This window comes from Manis pentadactyla, chromosome X (assembly GCF_030020395.1).
Source record: "Manis pentadactyla isolate mManPen7 chromosome X, mManPen7.hap1, whole genome shotgun sequence".
NCBI classification, from domain to species: domain Eukaryota; kingdom Metazoa; phylum Chordata; class Mammalia; order Pholidota; family Manidae; genus Manis; species Manis pentadactyla.
Genome location: NC_080038.1, coordinates 126414561 through 126430490, shown reverse-complemented (window position 1 = coordinate 126430490; position 15930 = coordinate 126414561). Strand labels below are relative to the sequence as shown.

General features: G+C 44.8%; 1 protein-coding gene across 3 annotated transcripts in view; it reads right to left on the bottom strand.

The window, feature by feature from the left end:
• The window catches only part of ARHGAP36 (Rho GTPase activating protein 36), a 162170-nt gene that overhangs the window by 25247 nt on the left and 120993 nt on the right, over positions 1 to 15930 (bottom strand). The window contains exons 1-2 of one of the 3 annotated variants that reach the window (XM_057495830.1): positions 5705 to 5853; positions 1047 to 1188 (exon numbers count right to left, since the gene is read on the bottom strand). The exons of 1 other annotated variant lie outside the window; for it this stretch is intronic. In XM_057495830.1, the coding sequence (XP_057351813.1) occupies positions 1047 to 1071 (25 nt within the window). In that variant the 5' untranslated portion in view covers positions 1072 to 1188; positions 5705 to 5853. Of the gene's footprint in view, positions 1 to 1046; positions 1189 to 5704; positions 5854 to 15930 lie in introns of those variants that run through there. One more of the 3 variants, XM_036931207.2, reaches the window with a different exon arrangement.

The window sequence follows — 15930 nt, the reverse complement described above, 5'->3', positions numbered from 1 at the left end:
GAAGAATTGGGCCCTAAGTTCAATTCTCACTCTGCAGTTTCTCCTGGCAGTGTTAATGAGACCAATGTTTCAGGTGTAATAGTCCATACAGGAATGTTTTCAACTGCCTAATCAACCTTTAAACTTCCTTGCACCCCAACTATGGATGAGCTCCCCACTCCTTACTGCAGACTCACTCCCAACCCTATCCTAAATATGTGCCATTGTACCCAAGAGAATAACAGCATGAATATTTCCTGGCTAAACTGCCCCACAGCTCCTGTTTTGTTTTCTTCTCACCTCTATCTTAGAAATTAAGAAGGGTTCCCAAGGCCACCTTTTTTTCTAGCTGCCACCAGGGTTGTGGGGGGATGATGGGTGAATGAGGGGAGAGTTGATGTTTCTCTAAGATATACTTTGCAGCACGTAAGATACAGCTCCAATTAGTTCTTTATCTGTTCCCAGTTAAAGGAAAACAAAATCTACCTTTTGCCAAATACGGCAGGGAGAGAAGACCCCCAACCTGTGCTTATTCCTCCCTGATGCTGTTGCCACCCTCTAGAGACAAAAGCAAGTCACTACAAGCTAAAGCTACATTTAAGCAGGGAAGGGCAGGGGAAGGTTAATACATTGAGGGTAGTGGGTGGATATAATCCCAGGGAGGGATAAAGAGGCTACTGAGTAGGAACATATTGAGATTGGTGGCAGAAAAAGCTCTGGGAGGCCAGACTTCAGGTGTTCCCCGTCTCTGCAAGATTACTTCCACTCCTCCCCCTCCTCCACCCCTCTTATTCATCCTGCATACTACCCCTCACTGACCTTAGACTCCACTATGAAAGATAATCTATTAGAGAATCCCTCTGAGGATTTAGGAATTTAGAAAAACTTCTCCAGTTCCTACTCCTCTCTACTTCTGAGGGGGTCCTGTAGCTCTGCTTTGAGGAGGGAAGCAGTAGGAGTAACAATTAACGGTCAGCCATAGCATACAGCCATACAGAGAATAGTTGGAGCAGGGTTCAGGATAGATCCCGGCCATTTAATAAGCTCCCCTGAGTACAGGGACCTACCAGTTGCTGGGAATCGGGTGCTCATCCTGAGGAAGCCGCGTGGTTTCTCAAAGAGGTGTATCTGAGACGTGACAGTAGCTGCCAAGGCTCATCAAACATGACATCTACCTACTTCTGCTGATGCATGTGAGAACGAATGACACTGCCAGAATGAAACAGAAATCATTTCCTAGTGACTCAGAGCCCCAGGGATGAGGACACAGGTGGTATTTGCATTGCATTGTCCAGTCAAAATATGCACCTTTTCGTAGGAAAGAATTTGTAGGTAACTAAATACATCAAAGACCAGAATTTGGGTTCTGGGCAAGGGGACATCATCAACATTGCACTAACTAACTAGTAAATGTCTGCTATATATCAGCATAGTGCTAGGAAGTTCACAACTGTTCTCTCTTTTAATCTCACTCAAGCTTTGAAATCATACTAGAAGGGGTTGTAATCCTTGCTCAGCCACTGTGCAGCAGTGAGCAAGTTACTGAAGCTCTGAGCTTTTGTCTGTAAAATAAATATTAATACTTATCTCAGAGAGCTATGAAAGTTAAATGAGATCATTTATGTGAAGTGATGATACATAGTAAATATTTAGAGAAGAAATAAAACACATCTTTTGATACCTGAACTATACAAGGCAATTAATAAATACAATGATATATAATAATAACTGTTATTATCATCAATCGTTATAATAATGTTGTTATTATTGCTTATAACCCCCAAATGTAGGCATTATTTTATCATCTTAAGAGAGGTTGAATAATTTGTGCACAGCCACACTATAAAAGAATGCCTGGGATTCAAACCAGTTTTGCCTATTCCCAACCAGTGCTAGGGTACATTTCCTGCTCATTGGGAAGATCACATTTGGCTGACCTGATTCAGTCATTACATTTAAAGCAAAATTTGAAGGAAAAAAAATCCCCTTAAACTATGTACAGTTGGATTCTAAACCATTGTATGGGCTACTTGCATATCATAGGTCTTCAGTTAGCCTCTTAAATACTTTCTAAGTTATAAGAGTAATTTAAGAACAAACTTGATAGAGATTTTAGGAAACAGAAAAAAACAGTGTTGCTGAATTTTCTTCTAGTCTTTCAAAAATGCATATTTGACACAGTTATCATCATACCGTTTTCCATGTTGCTACATATTCTTCATAAGCACCATTTTTATGGTTGAAGACTAATGGGGCATGTGGATATGTCATATAGTTTATTTAACCATTCCACTTTCAGGTTTTCTTAGTACATAAGTGTGAAAAAAGAAATGATGTTGCTTTCACCATTGCCATAGTTACCCCCAGGGACCTGGTGTCCTGCTCTGTCAATGTGCAATATGCTTTCCATCATTTGATATTTAAGCTTGATGAATGCCAGCTCTACTGCTGGAACCTGAGGTACATTTATTTGCAAGAGCATTATTTTCTGCCAGCTTTCATCACACAGATTCTGCATTTATCCCCATGGTGGGTAAAGTGTGTGCTAACCTCGAGAACCTAAGCTCTAGAGTCTCACATTTTTTCCTTTGGCAAAATGTCTTTTGAGGTGCAAACAAGTGACTTATAAGGGAACATTGGGAAGTTCTGCCATTGGTGAATGGAGGTGCTAGTCTGATACCAAAAGCAGGGGAATGGGTTGTCTCATTGGCAAACTCGCCCCAGCTCTGGAAAATAATTCTGTTGTAGCTCAATCAGGCCTGGCCTCAGCAAATCGATTGGGTCCCATCTCCAAGAAAACAACAAATTTGTATGTAAAGTGGGCCCCAGGGTCCCTTCAGCTTTAGAGTTTTGGCTTCTTTACAGAAGTACAATTGTCTGAAGCTAAATCCAATGCCAAGAGCGAACTGGGGATAGAATTTGAAGTGGGTCAATTGAGCTGTTCCTTTCCTTGAGAAAGAAGACCTTCTGGACCCCCATTCTTCCCAGATCTCAATAATGCCTCTCGCAAATGTCTTCATATGGTCGCCCATCATCCACTGCCTCCCTCAAATGAGTTTTGGCATTCCAACTATCTCCTGGGCAAACGGTGAGGATGGATGGATGAAGGAACATTTAGAATACATCTTCCAAGCTTTCCAGTCAGCAGCCAGCTGCTTCTCCCCACCTCTGACTCCTGGGGATTTCTGGAGAGCATTTGAAGGGAGGCACCAGGGGCAATTATAGCCTTATAGAATATCAGTAGCTAACTACAAAGTTACCCTTTATGCTGCATGGCATTTCTCAGGAGTGCAACAAATGGGTTTTTACTGGTCAAAAACTGTACCAAAGACTCATTACTTATTTCAAAGTGCTGTTGTGTGACCTAAGTGAGACCATACATGTAAAGGACTGAGCCTAGGGCCCAGCATCTGGGAGGTATTTCAATATATTAGCTGCTATTGTATGACTAATAGAGCTGGTGTAGGCAGTGGTGTGCTGCTGGTATGTGTGGGGGGATAGGTCTCACCAGACTGGAAATGCAGTAGCAAATATAAAGTCTTGCATTTGGGTTCAAACTAAATACTAACTAAATACAGAATGGAGACTCCAAAAAGAACTTGGGTTTATTTTTAAACAAAAGAGTAGCTGCAGTTGAAAGTACCTCCAGCAGAAATAAACTATTCCTGTGACAGCTATATGGGATTTTTGTGTGGTATGTGCATGTTTTGTGGGTATATTGTTTTGTGTGTAAAAAGTATGTGATGCATATGAAGTGTGTGACTTTGTATGTAGACATGTGTGGGGCTGGGAATGTGTATGCATCTGTGTATTTAAGGCTATGTATCTGTGTACCATGAGTGTGATGTGGGCTCCCAAAAGTGGGAAAGTCAGCCATCTAGGACTATATTTACAGGGACACAGCTGGATTTCTCTTTTGGGCAGGTAACTGGGCATTCACGACTTGGAGCATGTTCGAATAATAGCAGCTAGGTGTGGGTAGTAGCCTCACAGACATGTACATGTTAAAAAGACAAAGAACTAGGGAGGTTTGGCCTGGTTAAGAATAGGGTGATTGAGGGTATGGAATGTGGAGGACTGGCACTGTTCCTTTGGAAGGATCATGAAGGTCAGAACCAGAGTCAGAAGGACATAAAGTGGGGTTCAGTTTAAGGAAAAGTCTTATAATAGACATGGCTGTCTTTAGATGGCGATGGGCTTCCTTGCGTGATACTGACTCCCACCCAATGGGGTTATTCATAAAGAAGCCTTCATATCCTTGATCTCATTGGAGTCACAGGATAGCTTTGTAGGCCAGGTAAGTGTAGAATAGTTCTCCCTACCCACTTTTCAATGGTAGGGTGTTTGAGCTGTAAGGCCTTAACAGTCATCTTATAAAACTCCTTTGTTTTTTTTTTTTTGTTTTGCTTTTTGATTCATCAGGATCACATAAACTTGAAAAATATACAGAACAAGAAATAAAACTCTTTGTGCATATATGTGTCCCTTTCCTTCTCAGAGACCTTGTGGCCTGTCAGAGACTGTACTTGAATTTGCTAAACATGCTACATTTCCTTAGCAGTAGGGCAGACTCCTGGAATGGTTCTCAGCAGGGTGCTGGGGCTGGCAAGAACTTAAAACAGTTTTCTGCAGAATTAAGCTGCTGAGGCCCCTCCTCTCCCTACCTCCCCTCCCCTGCCAGTTAAGGGGCAGAGGAAAGAGGAGACAATCCCAGGTTTGGTCTATGGCTGGTGACCAATGACGCACTCTCACCAATATAGATTTGGAGGTGGAGACTATGGAAAAACAGGTGGCAGTGGGGGCAAGTGGCCGACGGGAGGGGGTGTGGCCTGCCAAGGGGGAGTGAAGGACAGTGTGGGTGGGGGTCCTGGGAAACCTCAAAAAGAAAAAAAAATCAGTCTGAAACTTTAGGGAAGAAGAAATAATCAGTTTCCAAAATGTACTTTAGAAGCAATTCCAGGAAAGCTGCGAAATACCACCCACATATTTAGACCGGTGCTGTGATCTTTGCACACCTATGTCCTCAACTCCACGAGGACAGAGGAACCAAGCATTGACCTCAAGTACCCAAGGAAAGGCCCAGACTAAAGACCCCAGGCCTCTGCCATTGGGCAGCTTAGGGCAACGGGCAGTGGGCAGAGCTTCAGCAGAACCAGATTTGCTGCCAACTCCTTGTATGACCTTGGGGCAGACCTTTCCCATCTCCGGGCGTCAGTGTCACCATCTCTTAAATGAAGGGATTGAATTTGATGACTTTTAAGGGGCACAAGTTGGTATGCTGTCGTTGAGATGGGACAAGGGGAACAAGTTTCGAGGCAAAAGGATTCCCACACCGCTACCGACCGCCTTCATCCTGGCTGCCCTGCCAGGGACGTTCATCCTTGGGCCCTTAGGGCCTTGGGTTGCGGGACGGCGCTCCAGCGCGCCGGGCGCCAACGCGCTGGCTTTCGCTGAGCGTGGCTGAGCCAGCGACTCCGCCCCCGCGCTCGCCCCGCGTCCCGCCGAGCCATTAGCGCGATTGCTCGCCCTTCCCGGTAAAGCTGGTGATTTATGCGGGACCTCGACGGGGCAGTCCCTTGAGCCAGGAACAATTAGCTAAAAGCCAGCGGAAAAGGAGGCAAGGGGGGCGGCGAGCCAAGCCCCAGGGCGCCCAGCCGGGGCTGCAGCAGCCGGCAGCTCAGGACCAAGCCCCCCAGCCCCCCCGACTCGTTGGGCCCCCACTCACCACGGCGGGGGCGGGGCTCAAAGGCCGACGCGAAAAGGCAGTCCAGAATCCACGCCATGAGCCGCGCCGAGTGCCCAGCAGCCTGGCAGCTAGCTTCCGCGCAGTCCCCCGCTCTCGCCGCCCTAAGCAGCCCCTCGTGACCACGCCCTGAGCCGCGCCCTGCACCCAGCTAAGACTGTCTTGGTCACCAGACACCTCGGGCCTGTCATGCCGGGGGCAGGGCCTAAAGGGAGCCCCCTTCCCCCGCCCCCCGTGGGAGAAAAGACCAATGGTCCTGCAGCCCCTTCCCCCACGTGGAGGGAGGCCAAGATATAGCTCCTGTCCCGTGAAGCTGACTCTGAGGGTGGGACCCTGCCCCTAGTCCAGGGAGCCCAGAGTCTGAGGGGAAACACTATCTCAGCTCTGGTGAGCCCTGAATCTGAGAGGGAGGGCAGGTCCTTGCCCCCCAGGAGCCCAGTGTAGGCGCACACAAGCGGGCCTGTCTCCAGAAGCTGGGATTTGAAGGCGAGCTGGTGCATCTGTCCCAACAAGCCTCAGATTTGAGAGTGAGACTGTATCCCAGTCCTGAAACCCCCCACATTTTAGCGGTCGCATCATCTCAGCCCTTTGGAGGCCCAGTCCAGGCGGGAACAGGCTTCTGTTCCAGGAGCGCTGCATCTGAAGGTGGGGTGCTGCCTCAGCCCTTGAGAATCCTCTGATTTAGGAGAGGCATCATCTCGGCCTTGGGTAGCTCCAAAACTGGTTTTAAGTCACTGCTCCATTTTAGAGGACCAAGAAAGTGAGTAGGAGAAAAGAGTTTTGCCCCCCTCAACCCCATGCCAAGGAGCCCCAAAGGTGAAAGTAATTTTACTGCCCTTCAGATCCCTCAGGGAAGAAAGAGATGCTTTCCTGCCTGGGAACATTTGTTTTAAGATGGTTGGTCTCCAACAGAGATAAGAACACAGTGCCAAGTATGTATAAACATGGGGTGCCCCAGTTGCTGCTGACTTAGGGATTGTACTGCCTATATTTTCACTCAGGGCACTGGCATAGGAAGGACACCAACACTTATGTTTAGAAAGAATTTGATATTTGGTATTTCAATGGTGGGTGGTACTGTGTTGGATTTCATTGCACTTCTTTTATGGCTTTGCATTTCCAAATTTTAAATACATATGGGAGTACATGCCATAATGGATTCAGTGTTTGGGGCATCTGGTTGTAGTAAACCAGCTCTGCCCCCAAATCCTGGGATAGAAGCAGCCAACAGAGATGGACCATATTGGACAAGAAGGACTTCTAAATGAAATATCTTTTTCTGTTCAAGTCCAGGGACCCAAATTAATTTCTGTTCAATTCCCCACTGGCAGTGGTACAGACATGATTTTGTGCCTTGTTTTTCTCCACTGGGAAAATGGGGCTTTGTCAATCAAAATGCTAGTGAGGAGGCTGAAAGAAAGAAGAAAAAGACCTCTTCCAACAGCTCGATTGCAGGCCTGAGAAGTGGAAGCTGCAATCATGGGTCCTTTGGGGGAGAGCAGTTATTACATTCGCTTTGTTAACCACTGATATTAGCATTAATGTGGCAAAAGGGGTGCATAAAATGGACAAATCACCTGTCTTTTGCTGTGCAATTCTTAGCAAAGTAGACCTGTAGTCAGAATTTAAAGGGCTTCCACTCATTTTTCCTTCCTTTCTGGAAAATGTGGTACCTCTCTGCCTTTGGATTTCTAAATAATTTCCAATTTTTTGTTTTCTAAAAGCAATCAAAGACAACAAACATTCACCAGACCTGCTCTTTTACCAATTCCTGCTGTATAAATAACCAGTCACCCAAACCAGACACTTCTGACATCCAGACATGACCAGTTTCAGGCTCTGGATATTGAAATCTTGGCCTTACCGCTTCCCATGAGCTTATCCGCCACCAGCTTTTGTAATGCCTTCTGTGGGTTTCTTTTTTCTTTCTTCCATACGAATGAGTGTTTATTTTTGGCTCCATCATGGCATAAAGGCTGCCTCCAAATCCAACCCAGTGGGCCTCAGAAACTGAAAATTTTCTGCTTCCGGAATAGTTCTACCTAAGGTACAAGCTATCCTTTTTTGTTGCCTTTTTGATGTGGTAAAGGAACAAAGCTAAGGATGCTCACAGTAAATTGGAAGCCCAGTTCCACTGTGCACTGGCTATGTAATCTTAAGATTACTTAACCTCTCTGAGGCTTGCTTTTCCTCATATGTGCAATGGGAATATTAATAGTTGTGAAAAACCTCCAGGGAAACCAAAGTCTACTCTTTTGGAAAAGAAGAGAAGAGGGAATATAGAGTCCAGAATTCTCAAAAGAGATGTACTTAGCAGTCAAGTTAACAGTTCTCCCCACTCCCTTTTCCTTGACCCACCTCTTTGACCATTTAATTAACTAGCATTAAGTTTCCTTTGAAAAATCTTTACCCCTAACTAAATGTCATATAAAAAGGGAATGTTTTTGTCCTTCTATCCACCCATTAATTCAACAAATATTTATCAAACGTCTTCTGTGTGCAAGATATTGAGCTGTGTATATAATGTTGATTGACTCAATGAATTATTGCACAATTATTTTTAAATGTGTAATTTAAAGTAATCTGAAGAGGCACTTGTGATTATTTTAAATGAAAAATAATCAAAATGCAAAAATATATCAACACTGCAAATAAATAATAAGCCTATATGTAGAAAAAAAGAGGCTAGCAGGAAACACACCAGAATCTTAACAGTGATTGTATTTAAGCAATGCGATTATGGGCAATTTTTAACAGCTTTATTATTTCCATATTTTAGTATTTTCCAAACTTTCTTTAATAAATATATATTGTTTTCTGGAGCTAGAAAATACTACTTAGAGAAAAAAATCTATAACCTTGCCTCTGCTGAATAGAGGACTGGGCTAGATAGGGGAATGAGTGGGGCCTTAAGGCTGGGGCTGTGCTATTGGTACTCAGCACTGCAGCTGACTTTGTGAAAAAGCTGAAAGTTGGTCTGCAAGTAAAATGCAAGACTTCTTTCCAGTGCAGAAGCACATAACGAGTTATGGCACCTCCTTTCCAAGAATGCAGAGGTCCTTAGCACCCCCATTGAGCAGCCAGGAGCCTGCTAACCTGGACCTGCAACCTGTCACCTCAGGGCGTGTGCTCACAAGAAGCGCATTAGGTATATCGCCCTCACCCCAGTAGCCCAATGCCTACAGTTTGGCAGCTTGCTACCTATTAAGAGTTTCTCCTTGCAGTTCCAATTAACAGCCAAATACCCTGATCCTTACTTAGGTCATTGTTTACCCTGAAGTATTCAGCAGGAAGAAAATGTTCTAACTAGGAAGGAGGCCCAATAATAAAGTCAAGCTGGGGGCTTGTTGACTGTGAGAAGGAAGGCTTCAAACCTTCCTGTATTTTTTCCTGAAGCTCAGAAGTACTTGGCACCTAGGCAAACATTGCTAATTAAATGGATTCCAATAATCAAGGCCCATAAACCTTGTTGTGGATCAGGTTTTCCCAAAATATGGTCCATTGGACCAGATGCATCATAATCACACAAGATGTGCTGTAACAATGCACATGCCCTGCTCCCATTCCAGACCTATGGAACAAGAATTTCTGGGCATGTGGGCCAGAAAACAGCCTTTTTGGTAAGCTCTCTGCAGAGGGGCTCTTGTACTCAATAAAGTTAAAGAAACTCTAATATAGGGGAAAGAAGTCTTTTCCTGAAACCCTTCACCACTGTCTCTTCCCATTGCACTCCAGCTACAAGGGACACCAGGGCAGCCATTTGGAGAACTTGATCCCTTTAAACCCACTCTGCTGCTTTTTTGTGTGTAGGTCCATATGTAGCATAAGAAACTGGCTGAACATTGAAATTTGACTCCTGATAGGGTCTAGTGGTATTCAAAATGAGCATACTCCATAAAAGACATCCACTTGGATTTTCTAAGAATCCTTGTGAATGTCTATATGGCATTTCTCCATTAGGTCATCTCACTTGGACTCCCCAAATGTTGGGATCCTTGCATCAGGCAAAAGGCAGCTGAAGCACAGTGGAAAGAGCGTGGAATTTCAAGTGAAGAGAGCAAGAGTGAGCCTGGACATGCTGACTGACCAGCTGGGTGAATGCAAGTATGTCTGCTTTCCAGTATGAGTCACAGCCTTCTCCTCTATGACACGGAGCCCCCATTCCCCTGCCTGCTTCACTTAACAGGTTGTTAGGGAAGTCTCCACAGTTTCAGGAGTGAGATAACAAAGGACTCTACTCCCAGCCAGTGGACGGAATTGGCAGATTAGCAGCGCTGCCTTCCAACAACCTCTTTTGAGAAGTCCTATCAGAAGGTCCACAGATGTGTACAGGAATCACATGTGCTGTCTAAAAGGGGCTACATAGGACCTCAAGACTACCTCCCTGCTTTTCTGCTTGGGAAAGATTTATCTGAGCTCATGGTAAACATATAGTGAAATCATGAAGGACATTTTGGGACCTCTTTGAAACTCAGAAGGGCTTCAGTTTCCTCATTTCTCAAACAGGGTTGTACAAGGAAACCTCATATTTCCTTTCCAACTACTTAACATTCCTAGAACACATTATTTCCATAGTACTTGTTTTTTCCCCGATAGCTCTGTCACTTCCAAACATTTTCATATCACCAAAGCCTGACAAGGTCTTGGTACCATCTTTGTGATATAAAAATGAGAGAGCATTATTCCCATTTTTTAAGTTAGAAAAGCTGAGGCAAAAGACAAAAAGTGACTAACCCAAAGCCACCCGGGGAAGAGAGATGAGCTGAGACCAGCCTCCAGATCTTTCTGCCACCCCCTGCCCATTCTTTTCCATTTCTCTTCACTAGATCCCGGGAGCTGTCTGTCAGTGTGCTGACACCACTCAGGAAAACGGAAGTTTCATCCTGACACCAGAAAGACAGAGCTACGATTACACTTCAGTCCCCAAGGAGGCAGAGAAATTGCTTTTAGTTGACAAGTGTGTCTCCCACACACATGCCCCTCTAGTTGAATGAAAAGATAAAATCAAGTTAAAAATCCCAAATGCTCACTTAATTTTGTAAAGCATTTTGCTCTTTGAGCTAGGGATAGGCAGGATGAGAGAATTTTCCAACTCTAGAAGTCTCAACAGGGTAGGGGGGAATAATAGAAATTAAGAGGGAACACAGAAAAAAATGTCAGAAAGAAGAAAAAGTAAGGACGTGACTTTTAGTTTTGTGAATCAATAAGAGAAATTGGAGTTATCTGAAAAAAGCAGTAGAAAGGACTGGGGTGTGTGTTTATACCTTTGAAAAAATGTAAGAGATGAGAATCACTGAGATTCCATTGTAGATGCAAATTCTGTGGTCTCCAGTAATAAGAGTTCGGGGGCTAAGCAGAGACCTATCTACTTCTATGAGTTGCTGGAGACCCCCAGGCCTGAGGTTTTACCAGTTTGAAGGTCATCTTTGCAGGTCACTTACCCTTATATGTTTAAGTGCAGCAGCTTGCAATGTGCTCTCATATCTATTTTCATACCTGAACCTCAAACAGCTTTGAGATGTTGGCAAGACAGGATTAACACAACCCTCATTTTATAGATAAAGAAACTGAAGGTCAAGGAAGGGAAGTGAATTGCCCAAGATCATTTTGCTGCTGCTGCTTTTCTTTTTTTTTTTTTTCCTGTTTGGAACCTGTACTAGAACGGCTCACTGTTTTTGCTTCCTTCTCTTATGCTTGGCTCCTTCTCACCCTACCCATTTCCAGACTGAAATCTGGTCTTTAGACTGATTTGGACTCCAGAGATTGCAGACTTGCCCCTAGCTGAGAACTGCAGAGCCCATAAAAAGCTCCCAGCTAAGAACATCCTTATTCTTAGGAGATTTACGTTGGAGTATTTAAGAGTGAAGTGTCATGATGTCTGCAATATACTTTCAGAGAGAGAGAAAGAGAGGAGGGAAAGCATGCAAATACGGCAAATTGTTAATGAGAGTATGTACAAGTATTTACTGTGCCATTCTTTCAATTTGACTATATGTTAAAAAGTTTAAAACTATAAACTTGGAAGTCTCCCCACCTAGGTAGCCACCCCATCTGCCTATACTAATATCTGGGGGATCAATGTTAAATCTCCTCCCACAGGGTTCCACCTCAGGACCCCATCAAGATGGCCCAGCCCCAAGCACAGAACTACTTCAGCAGGAGAGGCAAGCTAGACCCGTGAGTGGTTTTGATGTCTTAGACGGATCCTGGGCACTGTGAGATAGCTGCATGTACTGAAGGAGTTTAGGGTGAAGGATTTGGTGGTAAAGCAGCTAAATGGAAGCCTTAGAAAAGGAGTTCCCCGACAAATTCTAATAAGAGCTGGAATATTTCCAAACAAATTTATTTCTGATTTCAGGACTTCCTTCTTAGGACTAAAAGTGTCATTACGGATATTCTAGTCCAGCCTCCTCACATCCAGGGAGTAATAGATCCAGGGAGGGAAAGTGACTTACCCAACATCGCCCAGCAAGTTAGTGGCTGAAATGGGACTAGAAGCCAAGTGTCCAGCCTTCTAGTCCAGGGCTTGGTCCATTACATCACACTGTCATTCCACTTTTTGTTCATGGGCTCTTGAAAGGTAGTCTGCCCATCCTAGGGCTTGCTCTCTTCAGACCAGCATGGCACTTGGGAGATTTGCAGTCAGCGACAGTCCCTGCTGCTGGGAGCCGAGCCAGGCGCCTGAAGATGGCACCTGTCACATCCCATTGGAATGAATGACCTCCCTCTGAAACTGAGATGGGCCAGGAGGAATCTGGGAGCGGCACCTTGAGAGCAGAGTCTGTCCAGGCTCATGCAGCCAGTGCACCGTGGACATTCAAGGCAGAGGAGGTCATGGAAAATGTCCTGAGCACTGTTTGCTGGGGAGTTTTCCACCTCTCTGGGCTCCAAGTGATTTATTGATTATTTTCAGGGCAGCCACTCGGGTTCATTGGTTTAGCTGCCATTACCCCTGAGGGGGCGGGGTGGGGATGTCTGCTGGCTGCTTCCCCTGGTCTGTCTGCTCACAGGATTGGTTCATGGGACAGCTTAGCTGGACCCTCGTGAGCCTGTCGGGATTAATGACATTTGACTGTAGATCATGAAAAATCACATCAGTAGCTGTGGGTGGGGGCAGATGGAGCAAGCAGGAGGAGGGCAGAGAAGAGGAAAGGAGAACAGCAAAAGGGGAGGGAAGAAAAGGAGGAGGGAAAAGGGGAGAGGAAAACATGATGAAGGAATTCTCTTGCACACCATCTACTGACATTTCTGAGCCCGTAGCTTATCTCCTTTTTAATCACCTCCTTTGTTAATTGCCATTTGTCAATGCAAATAAATCTCTCTCCATTATAACTCAATCCTGGGATGACTCAGTCTCAAATGGGGTCTTGGGTCAAGCTCCAGAACCTTAGATTTTACTGGTTAGTGAGTCGTTTGTCCTCTTCTGCATCACAGGCACTGTGGAGGTTGGTATGTAAACACCAGAGCTGGTTCTGGGACCAAAGATGCTAAGGGCTGACTTCATCTTTCAAGCTGCTCTTGGTTTGGCACTTACTGAAGACACCCTTCTCTTGACTTCTGGGGCCCAGCACCCTCTTCTACTTTTAACCACCCAGGGTTTATAACTGCTCATCCATTCCACTCTCCAAATTCCAGGAGACTTTGAGACTGCAAACTAAGGTGCAAGGCAAGGGGGAGCCATCTGAGCTTTATCTTCCCAAGACCAGAAAGCAACCATGCCAGAAGGGAGGGCCATGGCTGGGGCTAGATCAAGTGGCAGCAAGACCATATGATGCATTCAGCAGGCTGTGTGTGCATGTCAAAGAGCTGAAGACCAGGCTATATTCAGAAAGTCCTTCTATTGCTTTCCATGGAAGAATCATTTGGCTATATCACAGGACTCTGGGCCTCTAGTGCCTCAGCAAATAACAGGAAAACTTGAGTGAGTCTCTGAGTGACTGTGGGCCCTGTTTGTTTTCAGGAGGGGTTCCAGGGTGGTGATTTCGGGGGGGGAAATTGGGGAGGAAGACTGTGTGGCAAGAATATAGTCACAGATGGCAGACTTTCCTGGCTGGTCCACACTCTAGGGCCCAGTATCCTGGGATTTCCACCTCCCTAAGAAGAGAAGCACCAGTGTCTCCCCTCATATCACACACCTTGCTGTCCTTAGGGACTGTCCCTCAATTCTACTCAGTGATAGTGAGACACCTGAAAGATAGGGGGTTAAGAGTGGTGATATTAGTGCCCAAGGCCAGGTTCAAGGAGTGAAGGCAGAGTATTGTCCTTTCTGGTTTTTTTTGTCCTTCCCTCCCATCTCAAAGGAAGAAGGGACCCTCTCTGGGACCTCTCCCTCTCTGATTCTCAGTCCCTCCTGCTGCTGCCACCTCAGCCACCAAGAAGCTTCTCACTGTCTTGTCTTTCAGCCTCCTCCCATCCACTGACTCCTTCTCTGAGCTGACACACACAAAACACAATTTCTACCTGCTCTTGGGTTTGCAAAACTTCTCAAATATATGGTTCCTGTCATCCACTCACTATTTTACTTCTTTCCAGTCCACACCCACCACTGAAGGCCCTCACAGCTTCCTAATTCTAGATGCCACGGCCCCTTGTCAGTTCTCAGTCCTCTTGACCACTAGGCAGTATATGCTCCCCCTGGGTCCCTTTCACCTTGCTGATCGGAAGCCACTCTTCCCTTAGCCACACCTCCCAACTCTCATCTTTCAAACTTACCCCTGTTCAGTAACCCTCTCTCCCACCTGCTTCTTCATCTTCTTTTCCCATGTGGTCTTCTTCTTCCCCAGAGCCCACAAAAACATTTGAACTCTCCTGTATAAAAACAGGCCTTCTCTGACCCTGGGTCCCCTTCTGGTTATAATCCAATCTCCCTTTTCTCGGCCTTATTCCTTAATACCTTCAAACAGGGTAGACTGCTCTCCTAACTTCTTAACATACACTCATTTCTCACGCATTGGCATGCGCACTCTGCTGAGACTCCTCTCACTGCAGTTACCAGTGGTCCTTTTGGAAGCCTTATCCAAGGACACATATCAATGTCTTCATTTTGTCTGTCTTCTCTGCAGAATGCCACATTGTGAATCCCTCCTTGTTTATTGAAATGGTGTCTTCCCTTGGCTTTGAGGATACTGTGCTATCTTAATGCTCTTATCAATGATTTCTCCTTTTGGCTCTGCCGCCTCCTCTGGTTCCCTAAATGGGAGTGTCCCTCAAAGTCCTGTCCTTAATGCTCTGTTCTTACGTGGAGGAGCTTATCCACTCCAATGGTCTTGATCTCGCTGGATCATTCACAGCACCTAAAACAGTGTCCCGAGTATAGGAGACTCTTAATTAACATTTTCTTAATTGCTCAACATTTGTTAATTGCATAGTTCCCAGTACATAACAAATGTTCCATAAGGCAGTTATATTGGGGATTTACAATTTACAAACATTTCATGTATATTTACCTGACTTTATCCTTATAATAACCAAGGCAAGGTTGATTCTTTATTACTTCCATGTGTACAGAAGAGAGAGGGGCAATGGAGTGAACATTAATTTTCTTCCTACTCTGTGTCAAGGGTCTTATACACATTTTCATTTAATTTTCACAACAGCCCTGTGAAGTAGATGTTTTTAGTCACATTTTACAGATGGGAAAACTGAACCTTGGAGAGGTGCCCAAGATCACAGGAGTATATAATTTACCTCCTCTGCTATTTCATTGTTCTGTAAATTTGATCATACCAAATTTAGTGAGCAAGACTGGGGAGGCATATAAAAGGTATCATAGAACAATATTATAATTATTATTTACATATAAGTCTTTTTTTTAGTTTGCATTCCTGTGAAATGTAATGTCAGGCATGTAAAGAGCTGAAGAGAAAAATAAAACCCTTCTATTTCCAAACATTCCTTGCCTTTCTCCCTACATATTATAACAATAGGAACTGATTATTGAGTGCTTTCTGTGCACCACGTATTATGCTTAGCGCCTTACACAGGTGCTTTCATTTAATCCTCACCACCACCCTATGTGGTAGGGGCTACTGTACTACCCCAAGTTATTAAACATAAGGTAGTTGCACCTCACAGGAGTTAAGTAACTCATTCAAGGATGCCTAGTTAGTTTATAAGGTAATTGAAATTTTTAGTCAGGTTGGTCTGATTCCAAAGCTAATGTTCTCTCAGCACCACTGGACTGCTTTTCCAAGAAGATAGGGAAACCA